We start from the raw sequence: 19,355 nt of genomic DNA, 5'->3' as shown, positions 1-19,355 counted from the left end.
GGCTGGCAGGAGGTTTGCAATACTACAGAAAATACATTTTGAATTGGTGGAACATTATCAATGTTTCTTTTTCTCTGTACACTTTTACAACACATCTCCCTCCTCTCTGTCATGGTTCTGTATATGCTGTCAGAAAGCATTAAACTAAAGCTTCCATATGTGAACTTCCCAGTTCCAGGAATAATGTAATTCTTACGTGTTTATCAGTGATGTAAGCTGCACTCCTCTTTTATGGTTTCATTGACTGATGTTGTGAGGGAAGTAATTCAATTAAATTTTCCTATGTTGTGCTATCAAAATAATGGATAATTGTATGCCCTCATGAAAAACACCATTTTGCAGGTTAAAACCATAATTACAGTTAATTTCAGTGTGAAAATGAAACTTGAAGTTGTGGTTTAACCCTGGTAGACAGGTAAGCCCCACACAGCCGCTCGCTCGCTCCCCCTCACTGGGATGGGGAAGAGAATCAGAAGGGGTAAAGGTGCGAAAACTTGTTTATGACTTTTGCCTCTTCCCCCCCTTGTTCTTGTGGCTGCTCTGCTGCAGAACAGACCACTCCTTCTGGTGCTCCCTCCTCTCCTTCTGGCACGCTCTGGTCAAATCTGCCGTTATCTCAAACCCTTTGAGCCCCATGTTGGGTGCCAAAGAGGGTTGTTGTGGTTTCATCCCGGTAGACACCTAAACCCCATGCAGATGATCACGTGCTTTCTCTCCCCTGGGCTGGGAGGGGGAACTGGTAGGGTAAAAGTGAGAAAACTCATGGTTTGCGATAAAGAGAGTGTAATGAGTTTAAAGACAAAGAAAATAAAAAAAGAGATATAAAAAAACAAGAAAAACAAGTGATAGAAGGAAGCTCCAAATGCTCACACCCAGCTGACCGATGCCCAGCGAATTCCTGAGAAATGGCAACCCTGGCAAACTTCCTGCTTGGCTTTTGTTGCTGAGCCTGACACCAGGTGCTCTGGGATGTCCCTATGGTCAGTAGGGCTCAGCTGTCCCAACAGTGTCCTCTCCCAGCTCCTTGTGCACCCCCTGTGTCCTCTCTGAGAGGCAGAGAAGTCCTTGATGTTGTGCAAGTGCTGCTTAGCAATAGCCAAAACATCCCTCTGTTATTAACGCTGTTTTGATCACAAACCCAGACCACAGCCAGTACCAACTACTGGGAAGAAATCTATCCCAGCCAAATCTATCTCTACCCCAGCCAAAACCAGCACAACTGTTCACTCAAACCAGGTACACTCTAACATGTTTATGATTCAAGTTATAAACTTGTGTCTGGTAAACAGTGTAGTTTCTTTGCTTATGTTTTTCATTTATTTTAAGGAATATGTGTAACACAACGTAGCTATTAACGTATATGTCAAGTCTAAAAGGTAAATAAGTAGCTAGGCAGCATATATACCTTATATACATTTTCTAACTAGTATTTATGCTAATGAAGAATATGCACCCATTTTTGCATACTAAAAAAAGAGGTGGCATTCTGGTACACCAAATGAAATTCAAAGATGTGTTGGAGATTTCAATAAAAAGGAAAACAAGGTTTCATGCAGATTATGAGATATGCATTGAGTTAGGCTCTAATTACAAAAAGAAGAATAAATAGAATTATTTTCACATTGAAATTCACCTGAAGACTCAGGAAATTGCTGTAGTTGGCCCTGATAATTCTTAGGAAGCACTGCTAAGAGGAGAAGTAAGGCACACTATTAAATTAACTAATTATATGGTCATTTGACATGTCACAGTGTAACGTTGAGCAGATCTCCCAGGTTGTTTCAGGACTGTTTGCTCTTCAATAATATTGTTTAGCAAAGCCTGGCGTTTTACCCTCACGTTCGTGAAAATTGATTGCAGAAAAAAGTATGTAAAGATTAAATATTTTTTAAAAACAGTAAAGATAGCTGCTTTTGTTTTTTGGTCAGTAGTAATTGCTTCCTATATGACAGTGCAGGCTAGTTTCAGATCCCTTTCTGAGCCAGCTGATGCATCTGGCCTTTAACATCTTGAAGCACTGATTTATGTAGTTGCAGAAATCCAGAAGGTTTTCACTTGTCTGGTTGCTTTTTGGGGTTGTTTCTTTGTTCTAACTGCTACTCTGTGGAGATCATAAAGTCATAATTGTTTCCCTCTTCTGTGCCATATCTGCTATTATAGACTTTCTTAGAGACCTGCTCCCTTCCCAATTTCCATTTCTGAACTGTAGACTTGATTTATTTAATGCAGCCTGGATTTGCAGCATCAAAACCCCATACTGTTACTTGATCTTCTGAAGATATCAAAGTCTGGTTTTGCAGTGGTGCTGTGTCCATGAATTGCAGTCCTTGTAAATGAAAATTCTGGTTTAAATTGAATGCTTTGTTCAAAAGAATTTTAGAATTCATATTTTGTTCAAGTTGCACCATGTCATTTGTGTGTGTCCTGTTCTGTGTTCCCCAGCCCACACCCTCACCCCAGCCTGCTGGTCAGTGTCATCGATCAACTGCTCACAGAATACCTATAGACAAAGAATGATGAGATAATATGTGAATCTTGTGAAATTATGGTTTATAAACTCTACTAGACTTACCAAAGTTGACGTAACTATGTACAACTGCAGTACTGCATAGGAGAATTGCACTGTGCAAACAGAGAACCACGAGAAGCATACATATTACAGGATGACAAGATGATTGATTCTCACAATAATTGCATTTCATGATCTTTTATCTATCAGAAATTATTGTACAAATGCCTTCATTGTATGGTGAAGTGGTTAAGAAAAAACACAGTTACCATTGTACCTTTATGAAATAACATGTTTATAGGAATCTTTCTTTTGGAGATTTAGAAACCCCACAATTTTTTATTTAAAAAAAATTAAAACAAAATAGACTGACTAGACAATTGTAATTGGTTTAACATGTTTATACTCGTTTTCACTAAATTATGTAAATTATGTTTCACTAAATTATGTAAAATCACATCAAAATTAAATCAAGTTTATATCTAGCAGAGATGAAGTCTTATATTTAGTTTGTTCAGTAAGAGTATTATGAATAACTTCTGTAAAACCAGAATATTATGAATTAGTAAAAATCCACGTTTGGGCACAGATTTGACATTAAAAGTCACGAGATCCATTAGAGAAGTTACTGGTAGTCATATTAAAACCAACTTCTTTACACCTGCTTACTTGAGCAATATTGTTTGTATGCATCAAGATAATAAATCCTTATTTTATGGAGCTCAACATCTAGCCTGTACTTCATTCACCTTTCTGTCCTTTTACAGCAGACATTTAAGTTGTTCATGGCATAACTACAGCTTTAGTCATCTTTGGGCCAGACAACCCCCACCTTCAGCTCCCTGTTTTTTAAAAAATGTTGCACTTTGGGATTTGTTTATACCTAAATACATAAGCCTGTTTAGTTTTAATCTGAGAGTCCAGCTGTATCTGTGGGGCATTGCTGTTACATTGCTGTTCACACAGCATCAGCAGTTACCAAGATTATTTCAATCACAAGCGTGCAGCTGAAATGTGTGGCTTTAGAAATCTGCAAGTAGAACAGTGACTGAGCCAGGCTGCCCTCTGTGCTCAGTTCTCTGATTATGTGCCTTGCTGAACTACTTTGTGTAGCTGCAGCCACCAAATTTGTCAGAGTTTGAGGGAAATCTTAGGTAATTGAAAATACCTCCATGTCATCTCTCCTTCATTAATTTCTCATTTTCTGAAAGCATTGCTTGCTTTTCCTTACGTGTTCGACCTTGACATTCATTAAACTGTTGAAAATATAATAAGGGTTTTAGGAGGCTTGAATATTTTAATTTTGCTGTTTAATAAAACTAAGTGTGTCTTCTGTAATTATAACTGAATTAATGGCTGTTGTATTCTTCACCTCATTTTCAAGCCACGTATGCTGCTAAATTCTAAAATATTTTCTTAAAAAAAATACATTTATAGATGTAGTCAAAATACTGATCTCTTTGAAACCTATTAAAACAGAGAGTTATATAAAATCTGTAATGTTTTATATAGATCTTTCAAATAGGACACAATTTACTTTTTGCAAAATTCATCTATTATTTACATACACAAGTTACTGATATTAATGTATATATACAAGATTCCTTATACAGGTTCAAGCCCCTTCGTGGAAATCTCCTTAAAGAGTTAGTGTTCTAGTTTAGTCCAACAGAGGATGTCCGAGAACTTCCTAATTTGTTTTCATGGATAAACAAGAGTGAAATACTTTTGAAAAGTAACTTCTCGTTTTCACGACCAGAAGCAAGACTTCTCATTTTGTGACCAGGAGGAAAGAGGCAGGATTAGTAGCTGGACAGTTTAGCATTTCGTGATCTGCAGTCGATGTCCTGGAGCGATAGAGAGAAATCCATTCATCTAAACAATCAAACCACAAACTTCTTCCTTGAATAACTTGAGTGGGGAGTGATAGTAGATAATCTCTCCTGTGTATATTGTCCAAGTTTTATGTCTGAAGTGCTTTCTGTATTTAGGCTTGACTCTCCATGAATTTTTCTGCAAATAAGTTGGAATACAGCCTTACGGACGCTTCTGGACATCAGGAAATACATAACTGGGTCTAGGCAGCTGTTAAATGATGAAAATATGAGCATCACCTCGTTGCATTTGTGAATGATCTCCTTCCAATAACAGGAGGGGTTTTGTAACTGTGATGTAATGTAGACAAACCGGAACATGTGATAAGGAACAAAACAGACAGTGAAAATGATGAGTACAATGAAGGAATTTCTTGCTGTCTTGGTGTATTTTCCTGCATTGGGAAAATTTGATCTTCTCCTCGAAATTTTCAGAAGGTTCTTGGCGATTTTAATGTACGAAAGAATCAAGAGGAAAAAAACTATCCAAAAAATTAGTACTGTGATATAATTTAAAATTGCTTCTGTCTTTGCTTTCTTTTTACTTCGGTAATGAAAGCACAGAGTAGAATTGCTGTCCTCGCTCTTAAAGAAAGATGGTGCAACTACTACTGTAAATCCTGTTAGTGCAATTGCCCACACGACGCAACAAATCTGAATACTTCGTGTCGGGGTTAACATTTTAGGACGCTTCACAGACTTTGTTATTTTTATATAACGATCTAGACTAATTAGTCCCAATAGTACTATGCTAATATACATGTTCATGTAAAACAGAGTTCCTACAATCTTGCATAAAATCCGTCCAAACATCCAAATGTTTTTGTTGGCATGATGGAGTATTCGGAGGGGAAGACAGAAGATCAGCAGAAGGTCTGCAACAGCCACGTTTAGCAAGTAAACTTGGATAGAATTCCTTTTCTGATGAATGCACAGGAAGGCAAACAGGGCTGTAATATTTCCAGCCAATCCAACAACAAAAATAATAGAATAAAAAACTATCAAAGTGAGTGACAGCGAGTTGTCGTCTAAGGGACAACTGTCATTGTTTTGAATTTCTGAGGCATTTATGGCCACGTTGGTTTGGTTACTCCAGAAGTCTTTGTCTGTCAGTGAATCAGCTGAAGCTGCAGCCATCATTTGTGAGGGTTTTTTAGCTGTTCTGTAAAGAAACAAAGAGAAATTTTAAGAATTAGATCTCCATAGGATCATCTTCTTATGTCTGTTTGCTTCATTGCATACAGTCTAACATGATATAAACATAAAAGGCAGTAACTAAAGGAAGTAAACGTGCCAAAGTGATGCTGTAGCTGAGTAGAAGGATTGCCAGATATCATGATACCATGTAAGCTTAGAATAATCAGTAGGCAAGAACAGAGAGTATAGAGTGCTCAAACAGGTAACTGCGGTTGTAATTGCATCTTTATTAATGTCTTGTGTTGTTTTTCAAATATTAAGTTTTGCTGTAAACTTAAGAAATCTTTTTTTTTTTAATTTATTTTGGTTTAGCTGCAAGTACAAGTAGTTTTCTAAGTTTAGTTTTTAGGATTAGTCTTTCTAAGAAACTTTTTAAGATGCAAGGGCAGGTAAGTATAACTAAGTGAAGTATTCTCCGTGTTGATATAAAGTCCATAGAAATATATTAAAACAAGTCTAAACTCACTGGTATTAGTTTTAAATAAGTACCCAGGATCTCTCACATGCAAGTCAATAGTTTTCAATTAGAAAAGCAGTTGTGAATTAATATTTCTTTGGCTATGTAATCTGTTATAACACCGTGAGCCAGTACTATTACGGTAGCTTGTCTTTAATAATCTGTATCTTCATATAAATTTAAGTGGTTTTTTTCCTTTTCTTGACTGTTCACAAATCAATATTACACAAATAAACTAGCATTAACTGGGAATTACATTAATGCAATAACAGATTGTTTTCAAGTCTTCCTTGTTTTCATTGTTTTCCTTGTTTTCATTTCAAAGTTATTAATTTCACTAAGCTTATTGCTGACCAGGAAGGTACAATCTGAAAGATAAAAGTCAGTTTTGACCAAGGAAGGAAAACCAAAAAAGTATGTGGTTAGAACTGAGTAACACTAAGCCGTTTAGAGAGATGGTTAAGACTGATTGTAATGATACAATTTTTTTCTTCAACTTGTTTGTCATAGCAACAAAAGATTCTATAAAAAAGTTTCTTTAGAATTTTATTTTTTTACAGAGGAAAGGTTTTTTGCCCCCAGTCTCACAAAAATTTCAGAAGTGGTTTTGGTTCTCTGAACTTTGTTGTCTGGCAATTGTTACAAAAAAAAACCCAAACAAACCAACAAGAAAACTCTGCTATATACATAACCTTAAAATAGGTTTTAGGCTAAGTCTGTGTCTAGGCTATGCAATTTGCATGCTAGGTCTTAAAAATGCAAATATACATTTAAGTGTGTGATACAGCTACAGCAGTGAAAATGGCAACGCTTCAGGTAAAATTCTTAGGAAGATCTAATGTACATACAGGATCTGAACTATTGAGAGGACAGTCTAAAATATTTTAACATCCCGTGTTGTCTGACCCTACAATTGCATTAAACTTGTAGAGTATGTTAGCAGTTTCAAAAATAGCTGGTTTCATATTTGCCATTTGATATTATCAGGGCAAGAAGTAATTTTAAAAGGCCGATTTTAAAACATGACGCTTTCAAATACATCTTGAAGCCTCTCTACTGCTATGATTTCTTGTTTGTTGCTTTCCTATAGAAATGCTTGACATCACGATTTGCATAAGCAGTGGCAAGTTTAGATCGATAAGAAAGAGAGAAGCATCAATTACACGGCAGATGCTTTGGAAACATAACTTTTCACTGTCATAAGTTGTGTCACTCATAAGCAAGCAGCATGTTAAAATGAAGCTATATTTAAGAAAGGGTCAGTGGCACCTTTGCAGTTAAGAGAAACTTCAGTAGAAATTTGGTTTACTGCAGCTTAAGTATAAAAGAAGGCACTTACCATTTATGTGTTAAGAACTTCTGCTGATTTTCAAAACCGCTGGTGAAGGCAGGGAGGAGTAACATGCAGGTCCTCTTATTAGAAAGCTTCTCTATGAAAGTGATGAACATCAGCTGACACGGTACAATTGGCGACAAGGGGAAGTTTAACTAGTGTTGCAACTGGGTGTTTTTTTTAAAAAAGACATTTTTAACAGGCAAAACTCGGTTTATCTGGGCTTTGCTGGGAGAGGTTCTATAATAAAATCTTCTCAGAGTTTCACTCTGAATTGGAGATCTTAATTTTTTTCTCAGGAACTTTGTTTCTGGTGAGCACTGTCAGTGGCTTTTTGGGTGATAATGATGTTGGTACAGCCTGCTGTCTCAGCACTGTTGTGGAAGTAGTGTCACTTTTTCAACTGTAGGATAAAGATAGATCAACACTACAGTGAAATGGTACAGTTTGCTTTTGTTGGTGTAGTTCTCCCATCTACCTTGCTCTGTGCCTGGAGCTGGAAATTTGAGGTTGATCTTTTTCACTGAAAATTATAGCAATGAGAGAATGTTAAAGTGCCCAAAATGTGCAGCTTAACCATTTCAATAAGGCAGAAGTGAAATACAATGTGCAGCAATAATACCACCTGGTAATACTGTTTTAAATAGGGTGTAAGGAATTGAAAATTACATTTATAAACTGGACATTTAAAAGTGGATTCTAGAAGACCTGACATAGGGAGGCCTAAATTTAATTAAGATCTCAAGAGCATTGTCTTGAAGGTGTTCACTCTCATGCAGTTGAAACTTTTTTAAAAGAAGACGTGGGTGGTTACAGATGATGACTTTACAGGTAGTCAGATTGAAATTCTCGTAGCTCCTGTGCACTGACTTCCTAGTTTTGTAATTTAAGCACTAACATATTCTCAAGAAGTAGTATACAAATTTGACATACTTCCTTTTAAATAATATGATATTTAAAAGGGAGGCTTTAAGTAAATGCAGGAAGTTGTTCTGTATTAAATGCAATAGTTTGGGTACGTGTATTAAATACTAAATTGTGTTCTAATAGATTTTGTATGTATGTTGCTTCCTCCTACACCAGCCGGTATCTATCCAGATTGTTGTAAAATATTATTTCATTTTTATATGTTACACCTCACTCTTATTTGTGGAAAATCAAAGATATGGATGACTATGCCTAGAATCCAGTTTAGAAACCAAAACAATATCCTTCACTGCAATATTTATTAGAAACATCACAGGGAAGTTCCTTTTCTTTCCTACATTTGAGAAATGATCACTGAATTCTGTGATTAAGGCTCAAAGTAGTGGTTTCTGTTCTCTGTGAAGGATAAAATCCCACGAAGTCTGTCATAGTCAGGATATTTCTGCTGGCGAATTGAAACAGTGTAAGGCTTAAGGGGGAAGGTAAAAAGAAAAAGTAATACCAGATAAGAAATTATAGGCATGAATTTTTATCTCCACTTCAGTATGATTTCACTTTGTGTTCCTTGCAAGTTCTGTAAGTCCTGAAAGGATTTTGCTGTACCTGGGACAACAGAAAGGAAACCAATGCAGAAAGAGGAGTCTATGGCAGAGAGGGAAAAAAAAAATCTGAAATTAAGACATGATTAAAAAAACCCAAACAAACAAACAAACAACACAAACTTTTAGCTTCTGTTAGCAAATTTATGAAAATAAGTTCTAAAATACAAATTGTATTTCTCAAACAGTATAATAATTTTTCTGGATTTTTCTCTTTTCAGCCGCACTGTGTACTCCTTGCCTCAAAAGAGAATTCAGCCCCGGTAAAGCTTGGTGGCTTCGGGGTAGCAATTCAATTAGGAGAGTCTGGGCTAGTTGCTGGAGGTAAGAAATTTTCCTTCGAAGTTATTTAGTATGATGCATGTTGTACTGCAGAGTTCTGTTCTTCTGACACAACCTGGCCTGCAAAACAAGAGCTCAAAAATAATCTTTCACTAAAAACTTTGTTACCATTATAAATGCACACAGTTTAGCTAAACTGCTAGTAGAATGTAACATTGTGCATTTAGTACTGAGTATTAAATCCCTCTGAATGTTACTCCACACAAGCTTACGCTGGTTTGATCATAATAAAACTGAAAAAAACCAAAGAATTTTCCACTTTAATACAATCTTTGACTTAATTCTTCCCTACCTGATAAAGCAAAGCAAATAAAAATGCTGTCAGGGTTGAAATGTCTGTCAAAGCAGTTGAGTGGGGACTTAGTGCAGCATCGTCAGTGCTCCCCTATGTTTCATAGGCAATTCCTGGCAGAATGCTGAGCTGTTTAATAGCAAAATCTTACTAGTTTTCACATGTGACTCTTTTCTGTGTTTTAATATTTCATTGTAATTATTGCATAAGACATCAATATCTTGATACGTATGTATATTTTTTGACTAAGTGTGTTTTGTTTTCTGTGGATTTTATTTCCTCTAGCTGCCTTCCATATTGTTCCAGACAATAGGGTTATGCTTTAATCAGCCTGCACAGATGAAGACCCAATCAATTTTCTGATGCTTTCATTGCCAGAGTAGGAGACTACAACAAAAAAATTTTGTTAGTTTTAATATTTTTTCTTCAAAATGAGTAACTTCCTATCAGTACTGTGCTTCTTCAAAAACTCAGATTTCCTAATCCAATTACTTAAAGTTCTGTGTCAATTTGGCTTTTATATGCTTTTTAAATAAAAAAGTAAATCCAATATAAACATACCAGCAGCTTCAATTCCCTTCCAGATGTCTCCAATACCCTGGAAATATCCAAGTGTCTAATTACTTAGAGACATCTTTTCGAAGAAAATATCCATTCAGTTAAGCTACTGCTGTTTCTTTAATAAAAAGGTCACTCCTTTCTTTACTTCTCTTGTGTTACTCAAATTATCTGTACCTCAGCCACTGCTTTTTTAAGTGATAGTTTCTACACTTTCATTTAAGATTCTCTCATTTTTCTTCTTTATGTTCTCACTGAGCAACTTTATCCATTTCTTCTGTTTCAGCCACTCTTCTGGAGGTAATGAGATACAGTGTACTTTCTTTCAGACTACTAGTTGTCTTGCAAGAAACATCAAGTTCAACTTTGTAAAAAGATTACAGCATTTTTCCCCAAATTTGTCATGGCCTTCCTTTCCTGTTACCATTCACTGTTCTGCAGTCCCACTCACTGTTCCTGTGCCCAACCTCCATGCAGTTACCACTGCTGGTGGTTCTGTTTGCAGCACTTACAGAAGCTTCTCAGGCCTCTTCACTATAATACTTCTCTGTATCTTTTGCCTCTTCCATCTCAACTTATACCATATTGGTCTGCCTTTATACGCTTTTCCCCCCCTCTCTCAACTGTCATTTCCAATTTGCAGTCTTTCATTAGCACTTGTAACTTTCAGCTTCAAATTTCACTCGCTTTCAGGGATATACAGAGAAATTCCACTTCATTTATGTACCATAGAAGGTCTCAGTTCTTTTGCTTGTTTCAAGTTTTCTCCATAACAGACTCCTTCTCTCTTTCTTCTCATATTCCATTCCAGTCTTTATACCACATCTGTTATCTGACAGTTCTTTTCCCTGCCAGAATCCTACCTGAAGGCACATTACTAGACAGTCCCCTACATAGCACTGGCAAGATTTTATTTCTTCGACTTTACAATATCACCCATATTTGTTATAGGAAAGTTAACAATACTGACTGACTGAACTGGGCTGTACATTTCTTACAAAACGACGTTGGTCTACACATTTGTCTAAGAATGTCATCGATATGCCCTATGGATAAGTTTTGTCATAATAGTAACTAACACTTCTTTTTTCTCAATTGTCTCGTAAGTGAAATAGGAGCTCTCCAATATAGAGAAGTTTGGGTAGTATCATAACCAACCTACCCACTTTCACATTGCTTTTCTAATTTTCAGTGAAAAACATTGATTCAGCTTAACATACTCAGTTATTCCCTTTTGGCATGGCAGTTCCTGTATTTGGCAGTTCACACATCAGAAAATAAATTCTCTGTTAAATAAAAGTGATTATGGCACTAAGGTTCTTTTACTGACCTAAAACCCCCTGTGCTTCGTTTGTGCTGTTTTGCTTACCTTTGTGCATTGACACACCTGTGCCTGGAAAGGCCAGATTCTGTGTAGCCCCAGGAGAACAAATTGAAGGGAATTTTCTCCCTCAACATCTTTGAAGCCATCCTTCAAGCACGCGGCTTTTGCTTTGTTTGGGACTGCAAAATTTTTTTAACTTAACAAAAGATGTCTTTTTTCCAGTGTGCTTAAATTGATGGGGGTGAGGGGAAGGGTTTCTGTAGTAAAGTTAAACTAAGCCCCAGGTATTAGAGATAGATGAATCCCATTTTTTTGATGTAAGTCCAAAGATAGACTTGTGTTGTTGAGAAGGATTGTAACTATAATGTTCTTTCAAGCAGGTAGATAGTTATTTAATAGAAGTGTAAGGGAGCTCATGACAACAAGCTATGACATCACATTAAGAGATCATTAATGGAAATGTCTATGGAATAGATTTTAGGATCATGACTGTATTTTATCAGCTAACAACCCCAGTTGAGTTCATTTTTATCAAAGTGTAATTAAGTAAGTACTAAAAAAAGGGGCCTAGCCATAACTCCTTTTTCACAAGACCAGAAGGGAAAATGTGAGGAAATACTCTTTGTTCCACTCTATTTGCCCATAAGCTGCAATGCAGTGAATAAGAAGCCTGTGTTACAGGAAATTGTTTTCATGAGCTACCAGTCTCTGAAGGTCAGTTCTTGCACTTCTTATGATCAGAATTGCAAAACTGTGCTAGGTGCTTCACTTGAAGCATCGAAGCAGGTACTTTGAGGTGGAATTCTGGCAGTATACACGGTAGCTACAGATCATCATGATTTATAAGTGAACTCTTTTATGGAACAGCACAAAGACAGGAAACAGTCTGTGTTTGCATGGTTATGATGCAGCTAGAGTAGTGGAACCTCAGGGAATTCAGTGATTTAATAGAGCAATCTCATATTATGATCCCTGTCTTCTTCCTTGGACAATTTTTCTTGCAGAACATGTTATGAACTGCCACAATATTTTCTTAAATAAATGTGACATCAGATTTATCTCATATCGAATATCTTAGATGCTAAGTCTTGGGATTTTTAGTTCATATATGGCATAAAAGTCTGAAGGAACAAAACCCATTGAGTTCACAAGTACTATTTCCTCCACTTAATCTACTTATGTTCTCTTGGTTTCAACTAGTACAGAAAAAAAGATAACTGTATAGACCTAAGTGATACAAGGTTCTAAGCTGTCAAGTCTTACCTGTGGATAGTAAACTGCCTTTCACTTTGTACCTTTAGCAGCAAAATGTCACAAGTACCATGATGCTAATCAAGCCCAATATAAATTTTTATGTATTATTAGTTTGCTCCCCTAGGCTGCTTCAAAGTCCAATACTATCCTACTATAAATTATCCTCTTACTGGAAAACATCTTATATGTTCTTAATGGAAGTACAGCACATAAATACCAAGTGCTCTTGGTTCTTTGTCATTTGGCCTTTTAGACTCACTACAAAAATAGCAAAGGAAGGCATTGCCATAAATTTCCCTCTAAGTAGATTGTGGAATGGGGGGAAGGGGAGCAGAATCCTTTAAGTTCATTGTTTTTGTTTTGTTCTCATCAATGTAAAAATAATCATAGAATCGCAGAATGGTTTGGGTTGGAAGGGACCTTTAAAGGTCATGCAGTCCAACCCTCTGGAATAAGCAGGGGCATCTTCAACTAGATCAGATTGCTCAGAGCCATGTCCAACCTGACCTTGAATGCTTCTAGGGTTGGTGCATGCACCACCTCTCTGGGCAGCCTTTTCAGTGTTTCACCAAACTGGATCTTCTTGGTGTTTTGATAAACCCCAGTTTAAAAAACTTTTTTTAAAAAAAGTTGGACTTTTTTTACACTGCATAGATTTTTTTTTCCTTTTCATCATCAGTGTCTGAATAGTATTGCAAAGCTTTCTTTGCTTCCAAGAGACTTCATTTTATTTAAAAGTTACAACTGTGTTTTACAGTCTCTCAGAAATTCCAGTTCACTGGAGTGCTAACACACCTAATGTGTTAAAAAGTCATTTAGGTTTACTTCCTCCATCATAGTTGTATGACTGAAAAGGCCATTGAATCAATTATTATAATTTGTCTCATTAATATGTGAGCTTTGCTTTGTTCGTTTTCTGGACACTAATGTGAAGTTGTCCAGTTGTCTGCTGATGCATCTTTTACAATATATTTTCTTCAGACAATCTTCTGTGCTGAAGCTGAATTGCCCTTTTTTTTTTCCTTTTTTTTTATCTTTTTTTTTTAATCTGTTCATCTTCTCTGTACACCTGCTTTAAACATCTCTATTGTCTGGAGTAATGTGGAAAGGAATTAAGAGTAGTAAAGTATTGACCTCTCTGATATGTTATGTGTGATTCTTCGATTCCTTCCACATTATTCTCGACATCCCACTCTTTTAGAAACTCCTTAATTTATGAGCATAATTCTTATTACACTATTGTGAGAGGTCAGATGGTGATGTTTATTAGTACCTCACATTTTTTTCCTAAAAATTATTTGTTCCAGTTGTTTCCTTATACATCGTTCAGATACTACTGCTGTTGAAAGACTCTCCTTCTGATATCTTGGTCATCAGTCCCCTGCCTTAGGGATGACAAAATCTGATTGGGTCTCTGTATATACTCTTCTTCTTGTGGAAAGCATAGCCCTATTGTCTGGAATAATATGGAAAGAGTCATAGAAACTAAATTATCAAAGGTAAGTCAAAATTTATCTTTAGTGCTTGTAAATGATATCAGATTCACAGCACCTGAAGACTGAAGCTCTCTGTTTAGCCACAGGAAAAATTAGCACAATTAGCAATTTTATAAATTTTCAGGCAACCAACCTGCCTCAAAAATGGCTGATAAAGAAGTTTACGTCTAGAAATAAGGCATCTAATGTCTGTATCTATCCAGGCACTGAGTGCTTCCTAAATCAATAAACACTTTGATGTAGGCATTTATTTACAGTGAAATGGATGGATGCAAGTATCACATTAACTACATACCACTGTTGAGTCTTTATATGGTGATGAGTTTCAGTTAATGCCACTCTAGAACAGACAAGAACCTAAAAGCACAGACTAATTCCAGTCAATTTAGCTGACAACTAAAAATCCTGTGTGTATGCATGCATGCAATATATATTTAATTAAAATGTTATTTTTTCATGACCAGTCATTCAAATATATCCGTGATTCTTATATCCTGAAGAATGAAAGGCCTGTGGAAAGCACAAGTTATCCGTTAAAGAGAGGAAAGTGCCTTTTCTTACTGTTCTTGGTCTGCCTCCAAAAGATGCAGAGCTTCTCCCAAAACACCAAAGAAAATTCAAAAGCTTCTGAAATATTTTAAAATAATTGAACTGTTGAGAACAACTTTAAAATTTTACGCTAGATGTGTTTAGAAGGCAAATTTTCTACTAGATAATTTTCAGCAGAAGTGATACATGGTCTAAAAAGCAGTCAGTGTCCATGACTTTAGACAACTATGCTGTCTATTGGCTGTATTTGTCCTGTTACTGATAATTCACGTTACAGTTCTTTTAGTTGCAATGTCGGAAAAGTCCCAATCTGTGTAAGTTCATGTGTGCACTTCATTCACTGTGCTGAGCTAAGTGCAGTTCAGAGGTGCAGCTCAGTAGCTGAGAATAACCTCAAAATCATCATTTGCTCCTTTGATGACCCCAGTGAAGTGGTCACAAGGATGACAGCTGGCCAGAAATGACTTTAGGCTTTAGGCTATATATTCTTTTTTTTATCCTGTTTGGATGGTTCTTTCTCAACCACTTAAGTTTCTGCTTGTTCCGGGTTTGCTTTTTCATGGACATAAAGTTGTGATTTCCACCCCCTCACGTAAAGTATCGTGACCTTGGAATCAGCACTAAAAAGGTTACAAAACCAAATAATTCTGGAACTATTTTCACTAATTATAATCCAGCCAAGGTAAATGGCAAGATTCTATTAAGTTAACCTAGTCTTCTTTCTGATTTCTTTTGTATTTATGGAGTTCTCATTTTAAATGTAAAAGCCAGTATTAAGGTTTAGTAGCACTGATTTTTCAGCTTGCTGTTAAGATCCATTTTTCATCTAGTTTGTAGCATCAGTCTGTTGGGGATTTAAACAGCCCTGTGGTGTGTTTCCTTTTACTGAACCACTCTGTTCCCTCTGCTCAACATCAAGCAGTTCATTAAAGTGGATTTTTATGGTGTACTGGTTTTGAACCAGGCCAAGAAAGATCCAGTTCTACCTGGGGTGGAAGAAACACCTTCTGACTTCCAAGTGAGAAAATTTGAGATGATCAGAGAGGGACAGTGTTTTTTAACTGTAGCTTGTCAGTTTGTAAGAGCACTTGAGTACTCAACTGAAGATGCAGCCTCACATTCTGGTGTGAGATCAGCAGATAGGAGCCTTGAACTATCAAATAGATTTTTGGGTAGTGGGAAACAAAGACAAAAATTAAAACTTCACCTCCTCGCCTCCTCTTCCCAGGCTCAACTTCACTCCCTCACTCCTGACTCCCTTACCACCCAATCCCAAGTGGTGCAGGGGGATGAGGAATGTCAGTTCCTATATTCCTCACTTTCTATGCAGTGTTTTTTCCCTTTCTTACACACACTTTCCCTGAGGCACCACTGTCTTGACTGTTGGGCTCAGATGTGCCCTGCAGTGGTTCCACTGGAACCGTCTCTGTCCAGAGCAGGTTATTCCCAGCTTCTCACAGGCACCACCCCTGCAGCCCCCCCCAGTGCCAGCACCTTGACACATAAACTCCTAACCCCAGTCATGCCATCGGATTGCTTATGTAGCCTGTGTTGCTGCTAAATGTGCTATTTTACACCATAGGAGAAAATGTAGGATGGGTAGTTGTTTGTAAGGACACAAGATGTTCTGCAGGTCAAGCTTCACTGTACTGAAATGCCCAGCAGACTTAAATGCATTGACAAAAAAACCTCAAAGCCAAACCCCAAACCTTTAAGCATAGTTCTCACAGCACATAGTCATTTTTGTACCGTGTTCACGTCTGCAATTGTTTATTTGAAACACAAAGAAGTTTCGAAGCTGAGAGTGCCACGTAATTATTGGAAATACACATTAAATCAACATACCTATCATTTGATACAGAGGATTCATAGTTTCATTAGCTACTTTATCCAGACAAATGTATATCTCCCTGAAGTTTAATGTCTCTTTTAAATAGCTTGCTTTGTCCTTGTGATATTTTGTCTTCTACTGATATCTCCAGTTTGTAATCACTTTCCTCTAGACTCGCACATTTTATAATAGCAATTATAAAGCCTGGTGGGAAGGCAGAATTTTCAGAGTATATATAATCTTCTATTCATATTGATTAAAAATATTTAAACAAGCTTTAGTACCGCAAATGTTTTTTTCAGCGTATAAAAAAGGTTACACCTGCTCCAAAATGGCAAATGGGTCCCTCTGCACCCAAGTGGGTGTCAGGAAGTCACCATTGAGATAAACAAGACTTGGGTAAGCCAGGCTGCTCTGTGGTCTTTGATGATCCTCTTCACTAAAGGTTTCCAGTCAGTGGTGAGCACACCACTAACGTCACGTGAGCAGTCTAAGGTATAGACAAATGCTGGTTGAACAGGCAGGTGTTGCTGCTCATGCACAGGCATAGCCTGATGCAGAGCTGGAAATGTTCATGCTTTTACTGTCACAAGTGATGGCATCCTAGGAGGAAAAACAGTGAGGAAACCCTAGTAAGTTTATAGGCACATTAACAAAAAGCAAAACTCCTGAGTTTCAAAAACAACTTGTGCATATTGGATTCATATATAACTTCCATTTTCCTTCCCTTCCCCATCACCAGGCATGTAAATGAGAGAGAGTCATCTAAGGAGATAATTCTTGACCTCATATTTATGATCTTGAAGCTTTGGCTTCGAGGTTTATCAGTTAGGCTGAAAGATACGTCATGAGCCCATAAATTGTGTATAGACAGCAAGAAGAATTAGAAATCTTCCCCACGTCTGTCTCTGTCTTTCTCTGTCCAGAGTTAGGGTCCTTCTTCCTCCCCCAGTGATATGAGGGATGCAGCATCTTGCTGGTTTTTTTATTCTTTAGCCTAGGAAAGAACTGTCCCTTTGCTGTCAGGTCAGCCTGGACATTTTAAGCTGCTGACCTAGCTTAGTGATGAGATAACATTCCTTTGTCACAGACAGATCCCTAACATTTGTTTGGCAGGGGAATTGCCTCATAAACTGTGAAGGAAAATGTTTAACACAAAGGTGAAGAAGTTTGACAGTGGTGTTGTTTGTCCTTAAGAATAGTATGGTGAAAAAGGTGCCATCTTTCTGTCAATTTTGTAATCCTTCAGATGGAAAAAGGAGTGAGTGGGGCTGGTTAACAGATCATGGTTAGACTGTATTCCTGCTGTAGGTGGGATAAACAAACGATGGTCTTTATTAAACTACTGCCAGATAGTCTGACAGGTGTTTGTTACCAGTGCTGTGACTTAGCCAGTGGTGTGCAGGATAGGTTAATCAAACAAGAATCTCTTTACAATACAAAACTGAATTAAATACATGCCCTGCAAACACCTCAGATTCTCTAGGCTGCATTTGAAACTCTCCTGACCTGCAGAGAGATTCTGCAAGCCTTGAATGGAGCCTCTGAAGTCAATTGTATTTATCAGTGAGCACAAATAATTTATGAAGGGGGTGCAAGTGGTGACAGTTTGCTACGCTTGTGGGGTTTTTATTCCTGACTACAGTGTTTGTAAGTGTCAGTGATGACCTGAGCATTCAAAGCTTAATTTTTGCAATGGAAACAAAATTCTTTACAATGGGAAACATTTATATGGAGAGGTAAAATGTTCATTGCTTTTATTTGGCTTAATGTGCTGCACAGAAATTAATTTAAGTCATTCTAAACATTTTATCCACTAAAAAGAAAGATCAGTACTAAATAAGTTTTGTTTCTGTGGGAGTACATTCATCACCCATCCAAAATGAGTACTGTGCCAGAACCATTACTGAGTGACACACATTGAAAGCACCTTGTGAAACAAATCAGCATTATCTTCTTACGTGCCTGCTTCAAATAAATGAACAATACATTTGCTGGCATTTTGCATTTTTGTTGGCCAAGGTTTGGGCAGAGCATCAGCCCAAACTGTGCTCTTGCCAATTAGATGTTGCTTTTTCAAGTTAGCAGTGTAGACTAGAACTCTTCGATATCTTTGTACTTGCTCTCTGGATAAATAATTCCTGTTTCAAAGGTTGTCCAAATTGACGGGTTTACTTTTATATGCCAAATTTCACTGAAGAATCTTAGTGCTCTTATATGAGTCTCATTTCACAGTCTGCTGGATAGGATAGAATATTCCTCAACTCATAAAAGTATAAATGAAGCAAAAGGGAAAATACTGATTTGTCTCACTGGATATATTTAATAAATACTAAACTTAAGGAAAAAAGCATTGTGTTAAAAACTTAACCCATAAACAAAATTTATTAAAACTGTTTTAGTTTATTGGAGGGATATTCTTTATTTTCATGTTTGACACACATCATTTTGACTAAATTTTCTTTTTATTTCCATTTAGGACGTGTAGGAACACCTCATTTTATGGCCCCAGAAGTGGTAAAAAGAGAACCGTATGGGAAGCCTGTAGATGTTTGGGGTTGTGGCGTGATCCTTTTTATCCTGCTGAGTGGTTGTTTGCCTTTTTATGGAACCAAGGAAAGATTATTTGAAGGCATTATTAAAGGCAAATACAAGGTAAATTACAATATACCTGAATAATCCTTTTCCAGTGAGATGAGCTCTGCTGGTAAAATTTCTAGAAGTTGATTTTTGTATTTAGCCTGATTTAAATTTGAAGCTGTTATGCAGGAAGAGAGATAATTTTCTCTCTCCAGTCTGTCTTGTTCCTGCTG

At 36.9% G+C, this 19,355-nt stretch overlaps 2 protein-coding genes across 12 annotated transcripts in view; one reads left to right on the top strand and one right to left on the bottom strand.

Annotated features, from left to right (window-relative positions):
• CASK (calcium/calmodulin dependent serine protein kinase) overlaps window positions 1-19,355 on the top strand; it is a 200,651-nt gene that overhangs the window by 104,119 nt on the left and 77,177 nt on the right. For 10 of the 11 annotated variants that reach the window (XM_027688827.1, XM_027688824.1, XM_027688832.1 and 7 more), the window contains exons 6-7: window positions 9,118-9,220; window positions 19,022-19,197. In XM_027688827.1, coding sequence (XP_027544628.1) covers window positions 9,118-9,220; window positions 19,022-19,197 — 279 coding nt within the window. Of the gene's footprint in view, window positions 1-9,117; window positions 9,221-13,984; window positions 14,166-19,021; window positions 19,198-19,355 lie in introns of those variants that run through there. The other variant, XM_027688834.1, reaches the window with a different exon arrangement.
• GPR34 (G protein-coupled receptor 34) lies at window positions 2,536-7,556 on the bottom strand. Its single transcript, XM_027688835.1, has 2 exons — window positions 7,377-7,556; window positions 2,536-5,545 (listed from the first exon to the last, which is right to left on the bottom strand). The coding sequence occupies exon 2, from the start codon at window positions 5,521-5,523 to the stop codon at window positions 4,393-4,395; it is 1,131 nt and encodes a 376-aa protein (XP_027544636.1). The 5' UTR covers window positions 5,524-5,545; window positions 7,377-7,556; the 3' UTR covers window positions 2,536-4,392.

This window comes from Neopelma chrysocephalum, unplaced genomic scaffold (genome assembly GCF_003984885.1).
Source record: "Neopelma chrysocephalum unplaced genomic scaffold, ASM398488v2 Primary Assembly neopelma1_76, whole genome shotgun sequence".
In the NCBI taxonomy this organism is placed as follows: Eukaryota; Metazoa; Chordata; class Aves; order Passeriformes; family Pipridae; genus Neopelma; species Neopelma chrysocephalum.
This window is presented reverse-complemented; position numbering and strand designations above follow the sequence as displayed.